At 40.7% G+C, this 21152-nt stretch overlaps 2 protein-coding genes across 2 annotated transcripts in view; one reads left to right on the top strand and one right to left on the bottom strand.

Moving 5' to 3' along the window:
- Positions 1–19871, top strand: part of LOC121930651 (protein mono-ADP-ribosyltransferase PARP12-like) — a 31525-nt gene extending 11654 nt beyond the window's left edge. Inside the window, exons 5-12 of the mRNA XM_042467276.1 lie at positions 485–608; positions 4783–4978; positions 8627–8747; positions 10703–10805; positions 11921–11999; positions 12965–13095; positions 16293–16444; positions 18134–19871. Coding sequence (XP_042323210.1) covers positions 485–608; positions 4783–4978; positions 8627–8747; positions 10703–10805; positions 11921–11999; positions 12965–13095; positions 16293–16444; positions 18134–18393 — 1166 coding nt within the window. The 3' untranslated portion in view covers positions 18394–19871. The remainder of the gene's footprint in view (positions 1–484; positions 609–4782; positions 4979–8626; positions 8748–10702; positions 10806–11920; positions 12000–12964; positions 13096–16292; positions 16445–18133) is intronic.
- An 81-nt stretch (positions 19872–19952) lies between these two features.
- Positions 19953–21152, bottom strand: part of LOC121930907 (thromboxane-A synthase-like) — a 125425-nt gene continuing 124225 nt past the window's right edge. The window contains exon 8 of the mRNA XM_042467903.1: positions 19953–21088. Within this exon, the coding sequence (XP_042323837.1) occupies positions 21014–21088 (75 nt within the window). The 3' untranslated portion in view covers positions 19953–21013. The remainder of the gene's footprint in view (positions 21089–21152) is intronic.

The raw sequence follows: 21152 nt of genomic DNA, 5'->3' as shown, positions 1-21152 counted from the left end.
ACTTACTGGCACAATTTGAGATTACCTTTATTAGGGCACATTTCTCAGCAGAATGAAGGTCACTCACTTCCTTCTGTTTCAGAAAATATTGGCTTACTGTTTCACTCTTCTTAGCAACCTGGATTTGCTGTCTATCTCCTCCTTTCACATGATGACTTTCTTTGTGAGAATGAGATATTCCAGGTTAATTATTTGAGGTATAATTTTCATATTACCCTTGTGATCATTGGAATCCGTTCATATATGTAGCTAAAGGTCATCAGGTCCATAATCAACCTTTCCTTTTTTATTTTTTATTTTTGCTTTGCATATATATCTGGGTTTTTTTGGATCTCAGTGGCAGAAAATTGTCCCTATCCTCCCTAAAGAAAACACTATAAATCTTTTTCTTTGGTATTTTACCTATATATATTGTGATCTCTGTTTTCTTTTTTAAAGCCATTTTAGTATGTCAGATATTTAACCTAAATTTTGGTTTATCTAGATAAATGCATTCGAGTTCATTTCCATTTGCCATATAAATGGCAAACTTTTGATGGAGCCCAGTGGAAAGATCTAGACAACATGGAGAAAATTGAACAGTCCTACTGTGATCCATTTTATGAAAGGTATCCATGTGTTGATAGGTTTGGCTTTGTTTAATATAAAATTGTACTTATGCAGTTGCTTCCCTGGTATTTGTTGCTTTAAATATTTTATCAAGGTTTTGGATGTTGGGTGGCTGCTTTTATGTAGTACTATATTTTTATGATTTAACCTATGTTATGTCATGCAGAATTTTGATTAAACTGACAAGTAATGTTGAAAATTGGCTTCTGCTTCATTTACGAAATGGAAGACCAAGAGAGTCATCTTAATCAAACTTTGCACAACTGGAAAGCTTTTTATTATTTTTGTTCTGGGAAGAAAGCTAGTTTGAAAAAAGAAATTGTATCAAAGCAGTATACATTTAGAACTGTTGGTCCCCATGGGGGGGAAAAAGCTTTTTCCCATTAGTGAAGGGATGAAATCCTTGAGTGCATTGTTCCTTTCACTCCCACCAATAGGCAGGAATACTGTAGTGCAGGCTTTTTGAGAAAGCCCAACAGGGAGAGCAACCCTCAGTAAGGCCAGTCTCTTTCCTCCCTGCCTCTCTGATAGGACACACACAGCTTTTCGTCCCCCCCCCTTTTCCCCCTGACATTTCCCCTATTATTTATTTTTTAAAATTAACCTGCATCCTTACTGCTTGTCTCTATGTCTCAAACCTGCCTCAACTTACCCTTCCCTTCTCCCTTCTCCCTTCCCTGAGAGAGCTGGAAAACCATGTGAGTGACATGCATACCTAGGGTAGCCCAGAGTGAAGAGGGAAGCCCTGGCTGATCCAGAAACCTTGTTCCAGCTCATTAGAGCAGCAAGTCTTGATTGAAGCTGGTCTGGACCAGTGATGTTGGTGGTGCAGAGATACAGGTGGGAGGGGAATATTCCCTCCATGTCACAGTCCAGATTGCATGTTAGCCTGAAACAAGCTGGAGCGGAAGCGAACAAACACGGGAGGCTGTTGGTACCAAGACCTTATGGTCTGGCTTAGAGGATTTATGACCTGAGAAGTCACAGCCCTGGTCTCAGTTGCTGCACCCTACACAGTGCAATCCAACATTGCAAGGGGGGGGGGTAAGACAGCATTAGAAAGGCATTCCCTCCGTTTTGCTTTCCCCTGAGAGAGCGCTACTAAACTCAGCAAATGACACACACAATCTGGGCCACACTGAGGATTTCATATCGAAATGCAAGGTCGCCATGATCAAGGGCACAGAACCCCCAAGGTCAGAGGGCCATCCTAATTCAGCAGTGGAGCACAGAATAGGGCACTCCTGCAGGAGGTATATATATTTGAGGCCTCTGCCTTGCATTCAGAGGATCAAAGAAGCCTGGTAAATAGGGTCTCCCAACAAAGAAGTATAGGAAAGCCTTCCCACTCCTCCCCTAAAGGGACCATCTGACAAGAGAAGTGTACGGGGGAAGCCCACCCCTTTGCCTAATCTGATAGGGAGGAAGGGGAACTTCCTTCCACTTATGAGGACACACTAAACTACCTGCTGTTTACACATGCCTATATGTTGGTCCAGCAAATATCTCAGTTTCTGTTTAGTCTAAAGAAGAGGAAGTTAAGAGATGATATGATAGCCCTCTTCAAATATTTGAAGGGTTATCATACTGAAGGTGGAGCAAATTTGTTTTTTGCAGCTCCAGAGAATAGGACTTGGAGCAATGGATTCAAACTATGGGAAAAGAGAATATCTCAACATTAGGAAAAACGTCTTGACAGTAATAGCTGTTTGACAGTAGAGTATGCTTCCTCTGATGGCCATCTGTCAGATGTGCTTTGATTGTGTGTTCCACCATGGCAAGGGGTTGGACTGGATGGCCCTTGTAGTCTCTTCCAAGCATCCATCTCTTCCAAGAGCTCTTCTAGATTCAGATTCCCCAGGAGGTGCACCATTTCTTCATATGATGCATCTCACCATCAGTCAGGAAAGAGAAGCCTATCTGGGAGACACTAAAGTGAAGATCATTACAAGTGCCAGCCTGCGAGACCAGGGAGCCCACTGCAGTGCCTATGTAGTGCAAGGAATAGGGGGGGGGGGAGGTGAGGCAAATTACAGCAGTATAGCCTCATGTGCAGAGACCAGGGAGAAAAAAGTAGCGCTAAACCTTTGGTTTAGTTCTTTTCTTATCCCCTCTTTCTTCCCTAAACCACCACATAAAAAAACAAACCAGCAGCAGAAATCTAACATTCTAGCTATTTTAATATTCTGTTTATACTAAATCAGGTCTAGGAGCATCAGAAGCTGTAACAAGGGCTCAGGTCCGGCCCATCCATATAGGCGAGCTAGGTGGTCGCATGGGGGCAGCAAACAGTAGGCGGCGCTGGCGTGGTGGGGTGGCAAGGGAGCTGCCTGGGTGCTGCTCGTGGGAGCAGGGAGGCGTAGCTGCTTGATGGAGCAGTCCTCTTCTTCCTCATCCTCATCTTCCTCCCCTCCACCCTCCTCTTCTTCTTCCTCCCCTCCTCCCTCCTGGTGGGCCTTCCAGGCTGCACCCACACTGGAGAGATAACCCGGTTTAGCATCGCTTTCACTCTTTCCTGGCTCTAGGCCATGGAATTCTGGGAGTTGGGCTCACAACAAACTTCAACTCCCAGAATGCCATAGCCTTGAGCTAGGATGCTTAAAAGCACTGCCAAACCAGATGATTTCTCCAGTCTAGATGCAGCTTAAGTCTTTCTATGTGTCGCCCGCGCGTGCTCCTCCTGGGAGTTGAAATTTGTTGTGGGCCTAGGCCCCACAACATACTCCAACTCCCAGAATTCCATAGCCTCGAGCCATACAAAGAGTGAAAGCATTGCCAAACTGGGTTATTTCTTAGGCTGTGGATGCAGCCTGAGTCTCTCTCTCTGACACACACATGCGTGCTCCCCTGCCCCGAGTCCTGGGAGTTGGAGTTTGTTGCTTGCTGGCTGGGCCCTTCTTATTTCTCTTCCTCCTCTTCTTCCTGTCCTCTTCTTCCTCCTGCTCCTCTTCATTTTTTTATCTTCTTTCTCCTATTCTCCTTCTTTCTCCTCCTCCTCCTCTTCTTCTTTTCCTCCTCCTCCTCCTCTTCCTTTTTCCTCCTCCCCCTTCCTCCTCCTCCTCCTCCTCTTCTTCTGTTGTTGTTGTTGTGTGTTTTCAACTCCTTTCCAACTTATGGTAACCTTATAGAGTTTCCTTGGCAAGTTTCTTGGGGGGGGGGTTGCCTTTACTTTCCTCTGAGAGGCTGAGAGTGTGTGACTTCCCAAAGTCACCCAGTGGGTTTCCATGGCAGAGCTGGGATTTGAACCTTGGCTTCCCATTGTCCTAGTCCAATATTCAGGCCACTACACCATGCTGGACTCTGCACTGCATTTAAAGGTACAGTACTTAGTTGCTGTTTATTGTTGTGTACCTTCAAGCTGTTTTCCACCTTATGGAGACCCTAAAGCAAACCTATCCTGGGGTTTTCTTGGCAAGATTTGTTCAGAGGAGGTTTGCCATGGCCTTCAGCTGAGGAGGCTGAGAGCGTGTGACTTGCTTGAGGTCGCCCAATAGGCAGGGAAGCAAACCCTGGTCTCCAGAGTTCTAGTCCAACGCACAAACCACACAAAGCTACATCCCAATCCTTCTATCCAGGAAGAATTTCAAAATGTCCTCCATTTTGAACATGACTGAGAAACATCAGTTTATATTGTTTTTTATTAATGTTTTTGGCTTTTAGTTGGTTGTGTTCTCCATTTTTTTGGAACATCCTACAATTTGTCCTACAGTTGTCCTACATTCCCTACACTTTGAAGTGTGTGTGTGGGGGGTGGCAAAATATTTCTCGCCTAGGGTGGCCAAATACCTAGAGCCGGCCTTGCATTGGCTAGCCTTATGAAGGGTTGCTCCCCCTGGTGGGCAGTCTGAAGAAGATCTGTACTATTTCTGCCTATTGGAGTGAGTGGGAAGGATGTTCTTCACTATTGATGAACGTCTCACAAATGTAAGACAAAAATTTCTTTGGTTAGTTAGCCTCCTTTTTTTTTGCAAAAAATATTTGCTGATGATAACTTCTCAGTTATCATGAGATGAGAACTTGCATAACTTCTCAGTTGGAGCAGAATAATTTTTTTTTTATTTTGCACAAAATAGCAACCTTGGCATTATTAGACCCAAAAATCACATTCATAGATCTTTGCAATATTTTCAAGTGAACTCTAAACCTTAAAAAAAAAACCCCAATTACCCACAGATTTACCTGCAACAGTGCTGGGAAAGACTCCAAGTCTCTAGTCATTGATTTCTCCAGTATGACATGTGGCAGTGCCAAACTTAGACGCCTCTCAACTGCATCCTCTGTGACTAAAGCTCCACATTATATTCTCACAACTGATTGGATCTGGTATTGGAAAGATGAATATGACATCTGGAATGAATATGGAATACAAGTAAGTAATACTAGGGCAAAAACACTGAAATGAGATCGCAGCACCTCCTTTGTATCTATATGCAGCTATAAGTGCCATGGAAACATGAAAAGTGTTAAAACACATTTTTCTGTCAGCCAGGGTGATATTGAAATCTGAATCTCAAAATCTGGTTAAATCTGCTTTCCATTTTAGAGTCGCTAATTCTCAAGAAGTGCAAACTCACTAGCATTTTCTTGCACATTTCTCACTGAAATAAATCAAAGTTGTATAAGAGCACAGCCATAGGGTAGATTTTCCGTCTTTATTTTGGCCAGTTGATATGTTCCTCAAACAAATGAATAATACAGCCAAGTACAAGTAAATACACAGACAGTTTTCAAAAAGGAAAAAGCACAAAATCAGATTCATTCATGTTTTTGAAGGCTTTGAAAAATAAAGAGATTCTAGAATACCAGAGGAATTACACTGAGTTAGTTTGTTTGTTTGTTTTGATCACAGAAGATGAGTTATAATAAATGTCCCAGTACAATATAAATGCCAAGTGGGTCTTTCTTAGGAAAGTACCTCAAATGCAGATGGAACCAAGAAAGGCTAGTCCCTGGTAAGGAAACATGCTTGGCATGTCAGAGTAGAAGTACCAGGTCAGAGAGTTTCCAAAGATAATTAGGACATATCCAGGTGTTTGTCTGGGATAAAGTGATTTACTTGTGAATGTTAGGTTTATATCCTACCATTCCTCCATTAAGCTGAAGGTGATTAAATATCCTGGATCCCTGACTGACACCAGTATTGAGTTCGTTCCAGTGCCACATTGAGATCTGGCTGTTCACCAGATTATAGCTTGATTCTGTCTTGCAGATTACAGTTATTATTTTGATTATTTTTAAATACAGTTGGCCCTTGGTATCCATGGATTCAACCATCCATGGTTTGACAAAATAATAATAAAAAAACACTTTGATTTTGCTATTTTATATAAGGGACACCATTTCACCATCCCATTGTATTTAATAGAACTTGAGCATCCACAGATTTTGGTATCCGGGGGGAGGAGGGAGGTAATGGAACCAAACTACAGTGGATACCAAGGGCCCACTGTAGTTTAAATTATTTTGGATCATTAAGCAGTGGCTTCATTGATTTCATCCCACACTGAGATCTTCTGAAATAGTGTGGGATAGAAATATTCAGATGAATGAATGTTGTCTTCCATCCCATTTTGTTTTCAGAACAATTCTAAATAAATAAATAAATAAAAGTTTTATTTATATACCGCAGCCTTCCATAGATCAGGGCGGTTTACACACAATTAAGATATACATACATAAATCAAGCAAATCAAGCATAAACAATACATCAAAGAAACAATAAAAACAATAAAAAAGATAAAAGATAAAACCCCAATTAGCCCTTCCTCATGGCCACGGAAAGAGGAGGGAGGCCCTAAATGATGTTCATGGGGGGAATGCTTGATGAAATAAGAAGGTCTTTAAATCCTTCTTGAATTGGGCCAGGGAGGTAGTCGAGCGGAGCTCAGCGGGCAGCGTATTCCAGAGGGCCGGGGCGGCGATGGAAAACGTCCGCTTGGTGACGGAGGAAAGCCTAGCCCCCGGCACCTTCAGGAGTTGCTGCCCAGATGTTCTGAGGGTGCGGGACGGAATGTATGGGGAGAGGCGGTCCTTCAGGTATCCCGGACCCAAGCCATTTAGGGCTTTATAGGTAATTACCAACGCCTTATATTGAGCTCGGAAGCGAATGGGCAGCCAGTGAAGATCTTTTAAAATTCTGTGAACTCGTTTGCATAAGAGTGGACTAAAATAACTCTGGTGAGGACCTAAATATCCTAAAGGTCATCTCTGATCATGGAAGCTAAGCAGGGTCAGCCCTAGTTAGTAAATTTGTCCCTCCACATTTGCGGATTTGACTTTTGCAAATTTGATTATTTGCGGATTTTATTAATATGTTCTTTGTAGGAATATCTAGGTCCTCCAGCACAACTCTATGGTCAACTTTAACCAAAATTTGCACTGAAGGTTAGTGTATGGCAGATGTTGACCACAGAGTTGTACAGAAGGACCTAAAGATTCCTAGAGGGATGTTCTCTAGGGTAAAAACATAATGTTTTTGTTATTTGCAATTTTTCCACATTCATGGGGGTCCTGTGCTCCTAACCCCAGTGAATTTGGAGGGATGAGTGTACTTAGATGGGATATTGCCAAAAAAACCACCAGGTGCTACAGGCTATATTTCACAGGAAGGAACTGGCAAAGCAACCTCAATATTCCTTGCCTAAGAAAACCCTCTGAAGTTCATGGGGTAGTCATAAATTGAGAGACAATTTGAAGATGTACACGTGTATACCAAACACATACATGTTCACAGACACACACATACACACAATTGTGAATTTCATGATTTGGTGAGGCCCTCAACATTTCCCAAGTTCCAGTCCAACACTGTAACCACTAAAGAATTTAATTTATCAAGTACTTGATTCTTGCATTTTGTAGGGCTTTAAAGATGGACACTAACATTTGAAATTGCTAGAAACAGACCAGTAGCTTAATGAAACTGTCTTCAGGTTAGTAGAATGTGCTATTAGGACTGATCCTAAAGTGTAGGTACAGTGCATGATAGGCTTTTTACTATCATGGACACAACCCAGAATCTTCCACCTGGGACAGTCTTTTAAGTTTTTTCATTGTAGGGCCATCTCTCTGTGGTCAGAAAGGTTAAAAGTCAATATCTGTCTGTCCGGGTTGGTATGCTGAAACTGATTCTAAAAAGGAAATTTTTTTTTAAAGCATGAAAACCAATTTTAAACACCAGTTATTGTAAAATTCTATTATTGATTTAAAGAGAAGCTTACATTTAAATCAAACACATTAGCATCAACACCTACAATCTCCTCAGACTGAAGTATAAACATTATCAAACCGTGGACTGAAGCCTGCTTTTCTGAAAATTACCCCCACAAATCTTATTAAATACAATAAGTCATACATTGTATTTATTAATGGGGTATTGTTGTTAGATTTGGAGACTAAAAAAATGTCACAGATACTGGAATCTAGAACCTGATGTCCTGTATCTCACAGGGATTAAACATGGAGCCTGTTTGGATTTTTGTGTAGTCCTGTTTTCAAGACCGGATTAAGTTGGCCACGGTACTGGATAAATTTCCAAAATAGGGCCTTCTTTGTGTACATGTGTGACCTATACTAGGAATGGGGACATAGAAGCTAAATAAAATGCAGTAAATAAATCATGAATTAAATGCGAAGGATTTGTATTTGCATCGATAACAGCAGAAACATTTTCAGGTGTAAACCCATGTTCAACCCTGTGCTTTAATGAAACTTAAAACTCTTGATTCCATGTGTTTTTATTTACTTTCTCAAATAACACATAAATCCTATTTTAGTCCTGACTGGAGTAAAGTCATTGAATCAGCTGGTTTTACAATAGATACAGTGAGTACTGTAGTTGGGATAAATCAATAGACTTCCAGACATCAAATTTTGATGCTAAGAGAAGCTTCGGGGGATTCACTGTAATCAGTGAATATTTCTTTTTTACCATTCCACCTGTAGACTTGTTAAAACTATGATACTTTCTCAGGTAAAGTTTGATGCACCAGTGTTCCTTGTGGCTCTGTGATTGTAGGATGCTGACCATGCTGCTGCTACAGTGTCCAGCTATGACTTGGAGAAAGCCTATCAGTCTGAAGCATCACCAACACTCAAGTTCACAGCTGGAAGACATGAGTATGTGATTGACTTCAAAGGTATGTTCTTGATATGCTTAAATCAAATGAGGTGGGTTGGAATAGTGCTGGATATAAGCTCATATCGCAGCCAGACCATTCAGTAACTCTCAGAGCTAGGAAGTAGCGAGTTTCCAGAAATGGGACATTTCCTGAAATTATGTACTTTTGTATTCAGTAAGAGCAGAAAGGTGTGCCTTCTTGTTGGAATGGGGGCCAAAATGTTCCTTTCTTCCCACAACAAGTAATGTTCCTCATTGTTATTGAATGGGAAGGAGAAATTTTTCTACTTATCTTCTTTACTGAAGAGAGAGAATCCTTGCAGACAAGTTTTAAGACTGCTCTGAGCAACACAAGACTCGGCCTCTTGCAATGTTGCTTAAAGGAAGCTGCTTTGCCAAAAGGGCAGCTTGTTCTGTGGATCAGTGCCTCTCATCTGCTGTCTAGTTTCCTCCTGAGAAGGAAAGAAGGGACTGGTAAAGGGCTTTCTTTTAAGCAGGTCTGTGACATCTAGTGAATGGTTCCCACTGCCCTGTCATGTGTCAGGGAAGTGGAGGACCCAGTGTCCCCAGTCCCTGCCCTGCGAGGCTGGATTTCCAAGCCTCGTAAGGCAGGGAGGTGGAGGATGCAGCGTCCCCAGTCCCTGCCCTGTGAGGCAGGGAAGTCAAGCCTTGGAGGGGTTGGGAGTCTGCCTCCAAGTCTTCCTGAATTCAGAAGGCATGGAGCGATCGCCCTTTTGGACCTACCCTCCAGCTCCACCCCAAAAGTCCCACGCCAGGAAGCCCCGTCAGCACCAGGTGTCACCCAGGCTGGGAAAACCACTGATAACAAGTAATGCAGTGATCATAGATTCATAGGGTTGGAAGAGACCACAAGGGCCATCCAGTCCAACCCCCTGCTCAATGAACCATTGCTCTCAAGGAGTAATCTAATACAAAGATGATCGAGAAGTAGAGTTCCAGAGTTTGGTCACTCTGACCTAGTGCTGTCTAGTCAATCTAGCAACAGATCTCCATTCTTTGAAGGAGAAGTCATTCCTAAAACCAAGCAACAGATCAGACAATAGTATTGACCACACGCACAGAATACTAAACTAATCTCCACTACTGTATAACATTCATATATTGTAAATGAACACAAAACATGTGGCATGTAGCAGTCACTGAATATGTCAAGCATTGTACATGTCTGTAAATATAAATGCATAAATGCCATGACTTGTCTACGTTCAAAAGTAAAATCGTAGTTACACAGTATTATACAGAGTAGCATACAGAAAAAGTGCCAGTGTGATGTGGTGGTTTGAGCAGTGGGTTAGAACACTGGGAGACCAGAATTTTTTGATTCCTCGCTCAGCCATGGAATCTTATTGGCTGATCTTGGGCAAGTAAGTCACACTCTCAGCCTCAGAGGAGGGTGAAAGCAATCCCTTCTGAACAAATCTTGCCAAGAAAACCCTGTGATAGGGTCAGGAGAGCACTTCAGTTTACAAGCCAAATTAGCTGTACAGTCAGCCCTCTGTATCCACAGGTTCCTTATCTGTGATTCAACTTACCATGGCTTGAAAATGTTCAGGAAAAAAAAATTCAAAAAGCAAACCTTGCTGTTTGCCATTTATATAAGGGGTGCTATTTTACTAACCCATTGTATATAATGGAACTTGAGCATTCACACATTTTGATATTGATGGGGGTTCCTGGGACTAAACCCCAGCAGATACCAGAGGTCCACTGTAATTGGATTCAGCTCTCATTTTGTCTGATGTTCACCCACACCTTCGTGGGTAACATCAGCTATGGATGGAGTTTACTCGACACATGAGTTGGTCTAATTTAGAGGGAAGGAAGTGGTCTCTAAACATTCATCTCTGCTTCACATCTTGGTTTTCAAGCCACTATTACTCAAATAAGAGATATTGCTGGCAAATATGAAGGCAGTGTTTTAGATGTAAGCAATATTCTTGGGTTTTTTTCCAGCTATGAAACAGAAAAATGTGCGCTATCACACAGAACGAAGTATTCGTAGGCGGCCCAAATTCATGTCTCTAAAAGAAGTAGAACAGAAGAAGAAGAAAACTGGGTTTGTTGTGTGTGTGTGTGTGTGTGTGTGTGTGTGTGTAAAATGGGAGGGAATTGTCTGGTTCTCCAAATGATGTTCAACTAGCTCCCAGTATTCCTCACTATTGGCTATACAGACTAGGACTGAGGGGAATTGCTGTCCACTAATAACTGTGGAGTCACTACTAATTTTATGTTACAAAACAATATAAAATACAATTAAAACATAGTTTAAAAAAAGATGAGTGCAGTCCCAATTAAAGCCAAAGGCCTGCTGACAGAAAGAGAGGAATGAAGGGGCCAACTGAATCTTACATAGAAGGGAATTTCACAATCTGGGAGCAGTCACCTAGAAGGCTATCTTATATATATGCCATAAGTAGCCCCTGTCAGCAGTCTGGCCCAAAGCATTCTGAAATCAATGAAATTTCTTAACAGTTTCCAAAGGCAGTCCCAGATAGACTACATAACAGTCAGAATGTAATCAAGGCATGTGTTACAGTAGCCAGATCTGGCACCTCAAGGAACTGGCACAGATGGCCCACTAGTTCTAACTGCGACTACACTCCTGGCCACTGCTGGAACCTGGGCATTCAGGATCACATCAGAGTTCAGGAGTGTGCCCAAGATATTTAAGCATCTTTGCGGTTCCTAGGGGGCGCCCAGTCTAGTACAGTTTGCACCTTACCAGGACCCCTTCAAACAATAGGTCATGTAGTACCTCGTTAATATGCCTCATAAAAATCCCAGGCACCCCCGCAAGGCCAAAAGGAAGAACCAGGTACTCAAATGCCCCCAAGGGGCAGTTAAATGCAGTCTTGTATTCATCCCCCTCCTTGATGCGAACTCGGTAGTAAGCATCCCTCAAGTCCAACTTGGTAAAAATCTTGCCTGTGACTAATCGTCCCAACATGTCCTTCATTAAAGGCAGGGGGTATTTGTTAGTACTACATCTTGAGCTGGGCACAGTGCTTCCTTATATGTGCATAAAACTAAAGATTTGGCTCCTGTTTAGTTTAATATTGGTATTCTACAACAATATTCATTTTGGTTATTGATTAGTTGCTGTAAGCTTCATCGTTAATCATATTTATAAAAGTGGAGGTTTATTAATTATGATTTTCTTTACTTGCTAAGTGGAACTGAGCAGTTGAAAGGAAGCACAATAATTCCAGCACACTGGGACCAGTCGGCTTTACCAGAATTGGGATATTCGGTATGATTCACTGACATACTTTTTATGTATGGTCAGGTCCCTATAATGTCTTATTATCTAGCAGGATATGTACTCTTTTCATAGGAAGTTTGTGTGTGTGAGTGTTCCAATTTTTGTCCAGAATGACTGTACCCAATATAAAAGGTTGGATTGTACCAATTCATGCAAATATTAATATTCTTACCTTAGCATACTTAGATTTTGAACTACAGAATGGGTCAGGTGTTCATAATTCTAGAAACACCCCCATTCTGGGAAGGTGAGATGAGTTTATTTCCATCATTGCTTTTCCTTCAGAATTACCTCGCATGTGGCTCACATAAAGTATTTTGGACAGAGTGGTCCAAACCAAAATAAAATGTCAGAGTCCACTGAAAGGCAACACATAGATATACAGCAGTGACACTGGTGATACATTTATCCCATTCAGAGTAGAGAAACATTTTTCCTCAAAGAATTGCAAATGATAAAAGATCAGACCTTTTATCTAATCCTCTCATTTATTAGTGCCAGTTCAGTATTGGTACTGTATATGTTGGCCTTGATATATATATATATATATATATATATATATATATATATATAGTCACAATGAGTGGAACCATTTATTCAAATGTTGAATTGTAAATCAACACGTAGATAAATCCCATTGATTAATTGGTCTGCTCCAGTTGAAACTTACAGGATTTAGGCCAAGGTATTAAGAAGAATATGATTCAATCATGTATTTTCTTCATTTTAGAAAATGGGTTTGAAAGTTGGGTTTATGATGCAAAACACATTAAGTATGGTAACATTTCAGTCTCTTTATCACTGTGGCCAGTAGTTATCTAGGGAAGCCCTCTGACCTGTTTTGATTGCTAAAAGAATAAATTATTACCTTATTTAAAAGACCTTTTTAGTTCTCAGACCACTCCAGCTTTCATTTTAGAGATGTATTTTTATACCCTCCCTTTCCCCCCCAGCTGATCACCCTACTCCCATCTTCCAGTGAGTATAAAAAGATTCAGGTTAATTTTCAGCGCACAATGCCCAAAGCAACAGTAATTCAGATCAAAAGAATCCAGAACCGGTCTCTCTGGGAAGTATATCAATGGTAAGTGCAAAACTGTTCCTATGTTTTCATGAGACTGGATTGTCCCTGAAATCCAGATGGCCTATTGCTTAGCAGAGATCTTTTTGAACTAGTTTGCAGTCTTATTGCTGAATTTACTCATCTTTTGAGTATATTTTCAGAATAAGGGCCAATGAAGACAAGATGTTAAGAGATTCAAAACCATTTCTTTCACATTAATTATGAGGTTTAAATAGATCAGATTTTCTACCTATCATTCTTCCCCAGATTTGTTCTTTCTCCATAGAGGAATACATGTGATTTGCTGCTGTCCGAAATTCCTTTTAAATTTATTATCTCATTTGGCAGTCAATAGGATGATTTTCTTTAATAATTTGATTTGCTGTTGGCATGTAAGTGTTCAGGTGGTTGATTTTGCACATAATGTAAAGTCTGAAGTAGTCCAGCATAGCTTTTGAAATCTCCTCCACTGTTTTTTCACCACTGGAATGTTTTCATATGTATATTTTCCTGTACCAAAGTTGCAGGTGTGGAATGTGCTGTTTTTATTTTCATTTCTTCAAGAATAGTTGAGACAGCAAAATAAGGCAAGGGTTTGGAGAAGTAAAACTGAAGGTAGTACAGTGGGCTTTTGGTATCCACGGGGGATCCATTCTGGATCCCCCCACAGATGCCAAAATCCACAGATGCTCAAGTCCTATTGACCTCAATAATGGCACAGCTGCATGACCGCGCCACCATTAGGGACAATGGCACTTTGCTCCCCAGCCATGCAGAGCCTACCAGACCTTCCTCTCCTCTTCCTCCCCCAAGTCCTCGTCCTCTTCCTGTGGCCCAGTGGGCATGGCGAGGCCTGAAGGGCAAGAATCATAGTGGCGGAGCCTCAGTAGGTCCGGAGCTGAAAAGGACTGCAAGGTCATCCAGCCGGTCCCCAGAACCTCCTCTTGGAGAAGTGGCATCTGGAGCACTGCCCTAGGACCTTTCTTCCTCCCAGGTCTTCCACCTGTTAGGCCTGGACAAGCCCCTCCAGTTCCATCTTTCCCTTAGTCCACAGGGCTCCCTCCTACCGCGGCATTTGACCAATGGGGCAGTTGGAGGGGCTTGTCCAGGCCTGACGTGGGTGGCGGGAACCTTGGGGCAGAAAGGCCTGTGAAGAAGGAAGGTCTGAGGACAGTGCTCCAGAGTGCCACTTCTCAGGAGGAGGTTCTGGGGACTGGCTGGATGACCTTGCAGTCGCTTTCGACTCTAAACCTCCTGAGACTCTGCTGCTTCGATTTCTGCCCCTCCAGGCCTTGCCATGTCCAACCAGGCTACAGGAAGAAGACAAGGAGTTTGAGAGGGAGAGGAAGATGAGGCAGGCTTTGGGTGCATGGGGAGGAACCGGGCCCCAGAGCACCCCCTCTGGGAAACGGCACTCTGGAGCACCACCCATGGACCTTCCTTCCTCCTGGGTCTTCCTCCTCCTCCTCCTTCTCTTCTCGCCTCCACCTCTGCCTCTTCCCTTCCCTGCCATCACCACCTCTTCCTTCCTCCTCCTCCTCTGCAACCCCATGGGCTTGACATCTGTGGATGCTGGAATGTGTGGGTGGCAAGTTTGCAGATTCAGAGGGCCTACTGTATTATGTTATTCTACTGCTCAGAAGCAGAGGAGAGTTCCATCATCTTTGCCCAACATTTGAATCCAGTTTTGATAACCTGATCTGAATGACCACTTGCCATTTGGACATCTAGTGCTTAATAATTCTAGAAGTCAGTAACATCCATTAGTAGCCACTGTTTCAAAACAAGCTGAAACACAAGCCCTATGAAGTCCCATTTTACATGAAAGATAGGGTATAACAAAAAAATGAATAAGGTGAATGAATATAGCGACTGGTGTTTTTCTTTCCACCTGCTAAGTCATGAGTCTAAATACCTTAAAGGCACCAGATAACCTCTGATCTTGGAGGATAAGCAGGGTCAGCCCTGGCTAGTACTTGGTTGAGAACCACAAATGAATAGCAGGTGCTGTAGGCTATATTTCAGAGGAAGGAACTAGCAAAACCACCGTATTCCTTGTCTCAGAAAATCCTGTGAAATTAATGGAAATTATACGTTGACAGGTGACCCAAGGGCACGCGCGCGTGCACACACACACACACACACACTAAGCCATGTCAGAATAGATGATTCCTTTTTAAATGATTGCTGAATCAAAATATGTCTCATGTAAGACTAGAGGGAATAAAAAGATGGTCTTCAGTAGCTAATGCAGGTTTGTTTACAGATTATGTTTCAGCTATAATGGCTTCCAAAGTGGTTTGCTGTAGAGCTGGAAAGACTATTAAATAATAATTGAAAAATGGTACAAGAATTCGGGACTGATGAGAATGTTTGCAGTTGTGGACGTAGTCTGCACAAAATTTCCACAATTTTTTTTAAATGAAAACAATATGGAAACAGCATATTATGTGCAGAAAATAGTATTTCTGTTTTCTGTACAAAAACAGAAAAATAATAATAAAATTCTGTTAATTTTTTGCAAAAAATATTTCCATCTTTCTCGCAGCAGGAAGAATTGCTACAAATACTCGTTGCTTTCTTTGAGAATGAAATGAGTGAAGTATTATATCCCTAGTTTTCAATACAAATTATCTTCATGTATTAAAATATACATAAGCCAATTTTCACAGTTGGCATCTAAGTAGTGTACAGAAGAACCAAGAAAATTAAAATAAATTCAAGACAGCAAGTCAAATAATAGATCTGTGTTTAAAATTTAAAACGGTCCACATCGGAAAGCTGAAACAGGCAAAAGGTATAAAATAGTTTATTAGAACATAACTAATAGCAGTCAGAGCATAACTAATAAGTACAGCAATTGGAATATAACAAAAGAGTAAGCAAAACATGAAAAACCTAAATATGACTCAATCTTACATCTTAAGGCAAGGAGTAGAAAGATTCCTCCCCCCCACTCTAAGAAAATAAAGATATCGGCTGTGCTTGCATAACCTCTAGTGGGAAGGAGTTCCAAAGAGTAGGGACCACCACAGAAAAAAAGTCATTCTTCTAATTTAGTTCAGTGTGACATGCATAATTGATGGTGTCCTGAGTTTGGTTTCAGAAAGAAATTTTATGGCTGAGGACAAGAACGGTTCATATAAGAGGAAGGGTTGATTGATCTGCGATTTGTTTTTGCTTTAGGAAATACTTGACAGACATATTTTTGTTTATAGGCAAAAGGAGCAAATGAAGAAGGCAAATGAGGGAAAGACTGTGGATGAAAGGCAGTTGTTTCACGGGACCAACAAGAGCCATGTTGATGCCATCTGCCAGCAGAACTTTGACTGGAGGATCTGTGGTGTTCATGGTACAGCCTATGGCAAAGGTAATTCTTTTACTTTTTGTTAGGTAGCCTAATGTAACTGGATACGTCTCCCTGTGGCATTGATATAACAAAGACTGCATGTCTTTGTGCACTTGCTTGGGAATGTGAACTCCCAAGTATGCATTGTGCTTGTAAGATTCTTAATATTTAAGAATGATTGAAAAATTATCAAAGACTTGATTTGTCCTCCCCCTGGCAAATGATTGTCAAGACCTGAAGCTTGATAGATATACATGTTTTTGTATTTTCTTTTCAGCACATTAAATGTGTGATCCTGTATTGTCTAACAGGTCTCCATAGGTTTGCTTCTAAAGTAGTGTAGGGCCTTAATATCCTAAGGCACCAGGACTTATCTAATCGTGGAAAATAAGAACAGTCAGTCCTGGTTCATACTTGGATGGGAGACTGCCAATGAATACCAGGTGCTGTAGGTTATGTTTCAGAGGAAGGAACTGGCAAAACCACCTCTGAGTATTCCTTGCCTAAGAAAAGCCTATGAAATTCATGGGATCACCATATATCAATAAGTGACTTGAAGATCTACACAGTGGATGGATAGATGCTGTAGGAGACCTTATAAGCACCTTTGTGCAGTTGGCCCATTGTATCCACAGATCCAACTATCCATAGCTTGAAAATATTTTAAAAATCATATACATTCCAAAAAGCAAAGCTTGATTTTGCCAAGAGACACCATTTTACTATGCCATTGTATTTAATGGGACTTGAGCATTCATGAATTTTGGTATCCACAAGGGGTCCTGGAACCAAACCTAGGCTAATACCAAGGGCCCACTGTATTCACTTAATAATTTGGTTCCTTTCCCATGATTTATTAATTGCAATTTTATTTACTGAATTCTTTAATACCTCATTTATTATTATGCCATTGCTTTAGTCTTCTGAACAAATCTTGCAAAGAAAAGCCAACAATAGGTTCACCTTAAGAGTTGCCATAAGTCAGAAACAACATGAAGGCTCACAACAGCAACAACAACTTCATAGTACTCAAATTGTTTCCAGCTTCTGTTGTTGATGATGATTATTTAAAGCAGTACATTCATTGTTTTCATTGTTTTGTAAAAATATGTTTGCAACTAGGCAAAATTAATAACAAGAGGCCTGCCAATGTTGACCCACTCTCACCTTAAAAACAGTTCCAGGATGTTTGTTCTATTTATTTGAGCTACATGTTGTGGAAGTCTAAATAAATTATCCAGAATTTCATAGTAAGAAAGGTATTTCTTCTTTACATAAAAAGATGAGATTTAAAAGAAAAGTTTTATTAAATTAAATGTGTGTTTTAAATTGTTTTTTTAAAAATTGTGATTGATAATTTAATTCCATTTTAAAGCTGACCTTTTGTATTTGTGTGTAAGCCACCTTGAGTCCTGGTTTTAGGGGAAAAACTGTGATAATAATGAAGAATAAGAAATTATACATGAGATTGAAAATTGTAGCCTTGGAGGCAGGACAGAGGATGTTAAAAGAGAGTGCTAGAAATTTTGATAATTAGCTGTTTTGATTCTGTAGACTGATTATAATGTCATTGTTACAAAGTTTTTTTCTTTTGTTTTCTTTTGTTTCTGCTAGCAATCTCTGTTGTGTGTTTTTGCTGATGTGGAATATGGTACACTAATTTGAATTACAGTAAGTAGCCTTACACCTTTTCTTCTGTGTCTCTTCCAGGAAGTTACTTTGCACGGGATGCTTCATATTCTGATAACTACAGCAGAAGTGATTCTATCATCAAGACAATGTTTTTGGCCAGAGTTTTGGTGGGAGACTTTACCTATGGCTTGTCTTCTTATCTCCGGCCACCTCCCAAAGAGAACCAGAACACTCTTTTCTACAACAGTTGTGTGAATGATCTCTTGAATCCATCCATCTTTGTCATTTTTGAGAAACACCAGATTTATCCTGAATATGTGATAGAATACAGACCGTAGATCAATTTTAGCAATGGCGCACACACTGTTGCTCCTCCCTCTCTCTCTGCCTCATAACCTACATTCTGAAAGACTAGATGAAAAAGAGTCTTTTTTTATGTTAGGGCTGCAGCAGTTCATGGGTTGCTTTTAAAAATATATATTTTGATTTATTAGTACCCCGTTGAATTGGGCAGCATGTAGATGTGTATTGGTGGTTTTAAAAATACTCTTTTTTAAATTCAAGAATTTAACAAATCTGTGGATGATAAGTGCCTTCTTAGAAGAAGATTGAATCTTTTGTTGCAGGAGTAGATGACCTCCCCCTTTTTTTTGAGATGGTACCTCCTGTCATAATATTCATGTATCATCTTAAAACCTACACAAACCCTGTTTTTTTCATGTTTGTTTTATTCAGAAGCAGGTTTAATTGATTGTAGAAGTATTGTTGAACATCTTATATGTTGCCTTTAAAAAGCCACTGCATACATTACATGAATTCCAAATGGCCTTATGCAATGAGACTCATTGAAAAGGTGGCACAAGGGAACACTCTTTCTGATAATCTCTAGCATGCTTTTAAAAATGTATTTTCTTGAAGTAGATCATAATATTTTAGAATTTAAATTTCATTCATGTGAACCAGACATTTCCAGTATTTTTGAGCTGGCTTGCTGTAAATTCTTTCTCCAGAAGTTGCTCCCATTTTCTTAAAACAAAACAAAAAACCCTTCAGGCATACAAGGTCAAAGTGCAGTATGATGCTACATGTTGCTTGATGACCACATTTGCACCTTGAAGCCTGGAATGAGCAGTCCATCTGGGGCCAAAGTTAATATCATTCCTAAGAGAGATCACACAGTGTGACTGAATCAGTAACTTTGGGGTTCTAGGGGATAACTGCTATTTTCCTTTAGGCAGACAGCTGCCTCTGGTGATTCTTTTATGGTTTTCCTTCCATTATTTTACTTTTGACTGCTGCTCCTTCTTCTCTGACCCACTGAGGTGTACTCAGTTCATTTCTTGATCCTGGGTTTTCCCCTGTGCCTTCAGTTGCTTTATTAACAGGGTGCATTTTAAAATTCTGGATTTACGAGAGTCAAACTCATGCTGGAAATGTTTAAAACTCTCAGTATCTGTGTACATGTGCCGTCATCAAAAGTGTGTTGCTCTGAATATCCCGGATATTGCTGCACACTTACAGTTTGGTGGGTATATAGCTGGCTCCCTAGGTGACTTTGTGGAGCCCAACTGGTAAGGCTTTTAAAAATGTTTATCTTTTAATGCAGTGGGTTCTGTACTGGCTGGGTCCTGTACTGATGTTTCTGACTTTTCTGTGAACTCTGCAACTGAATTCTGTCTAGCTGTTGCTGTAAAAAGCCTTTTAGAATTGTCATGTTCAAGTGGATACTTTCTTGGTGTCACCTAGTTGATCTTTTTCTTATAATGTATCTGGCTTGCCCAGTAAGTGCAAATTAAAGGATAGACTTTACAAAGATTTCTGTGTATTTTAAGATAGTTGAGTATTTGTGTTCTCTAGCTGACTGTCAGTGGAAAGTATTCATTTATTGTCATCAAATGCCTGGACTGTAAATATCAAATCAGGAGTGTTATTAAGAGTGGAGGCTGGGATGTTCAGTAATTTTTAATGTGTTTAAGCCAACAGAAAATGTCAAACTCAGCTAAGTACAAAAAGTGAGGCATCATGCAGTACATACCTTGGAAACTTGGCCCAATTTGGTCAATCAGTTGAGGTTTCATATGCCAAAGTTTATGAATCTGGGGGTAATAACTGAAATTGGGAGGGATGCAGCTACACTGTGGCAATAATGAAGTTTGACACCACTTCAAATACTGTAATTGCGCCCTATGGAATCCTGAGTATTATAGCTTTTCAAGGTCAAGCCTTCTGTGCTAGTGCCTTACAAAACTACAAATCCCAGGATTCTATAGGAGGATGGAGCCATGGAAGTTAAAGTGGTGTCAAATTGTGTTATTTATACAGTATGGATGCACTGTGGGTGTTCTTCTTGGCCTTCCTCTTCCCTTGTGGTGTGTCAAATTTAACCATCTTGTCTTCCATTGAGACAGAGTGGTTTGTTACTTTCTGAATTGGGAAGCTGTTAGCTAACAAACCAGACTTGCATACCCAATTATGAGCAATTTAATGGTTTGAACTGGCTCCTCAGTGCCAGGATTTGGAACCAGACACACAGGCTTCTTGCCCATGTGCATCATCACATTTGCTCTGTTTATCACAATGAGCCCCCTTCCCATGAACTACCTAGATTTTGTCAAACTGGGACACTGGAAGATCAGGCTTCAGATCCATACTCAGCCATGGAAACCGGCTGGGTGACCTTGGGTATAGCCTCAGAAGAAGGTATGGGCAAACTTATTTTGAACTAATTCTGCCAAGAAAATCCTGTGATAGGTTTGCCTTAAGGTCACCATAAGTCAGAAATGACTTGTAGGCACATGACAACAACAAAATTCCAGTATGCCTGGGTTATAAGTTTGGTTACTTCTAGAAAAGGAAAAGAAAGCCCGTTGTACATTTCCCCCCAGCACAGATCGAGATACTGCACAGCAAGCTGGTTTTTTTTTTTTTGGAAAGCAGATTGAGTGTTGATTTTCCTCATTATCGAGAAACCATCTTGATGTAGATGCCATTCAGAGGTCCTAATGTGCCTTGAGATTTCAGCGGCAAAGGAATCTGAGTAAAGGGTACAGAAATGGAATACAATGTAAGTAGAGGGTACAGAAATGGAAATAAATAA

Source organism: Sceloporus undulatus, chromosome 5 (assembly GCF_019175285.1).
Source record: "Sceloporus undulatus isolate JIND9_A2432 ecotype Alabama chromosome 5, SceUnd_v1.1, whole genome shotgun sequence".
Taxonomy (NCBI): domain Eukaryota; kingdom Metazoa; phylum Chordata; class Lepidosauria; order Squamata; family Phrynosomatidae; genus Sceloporus; species Sceloporus undulatus.
This window is presented reverse-complemented; position numbering and strand designations above follow the sequence as displayed.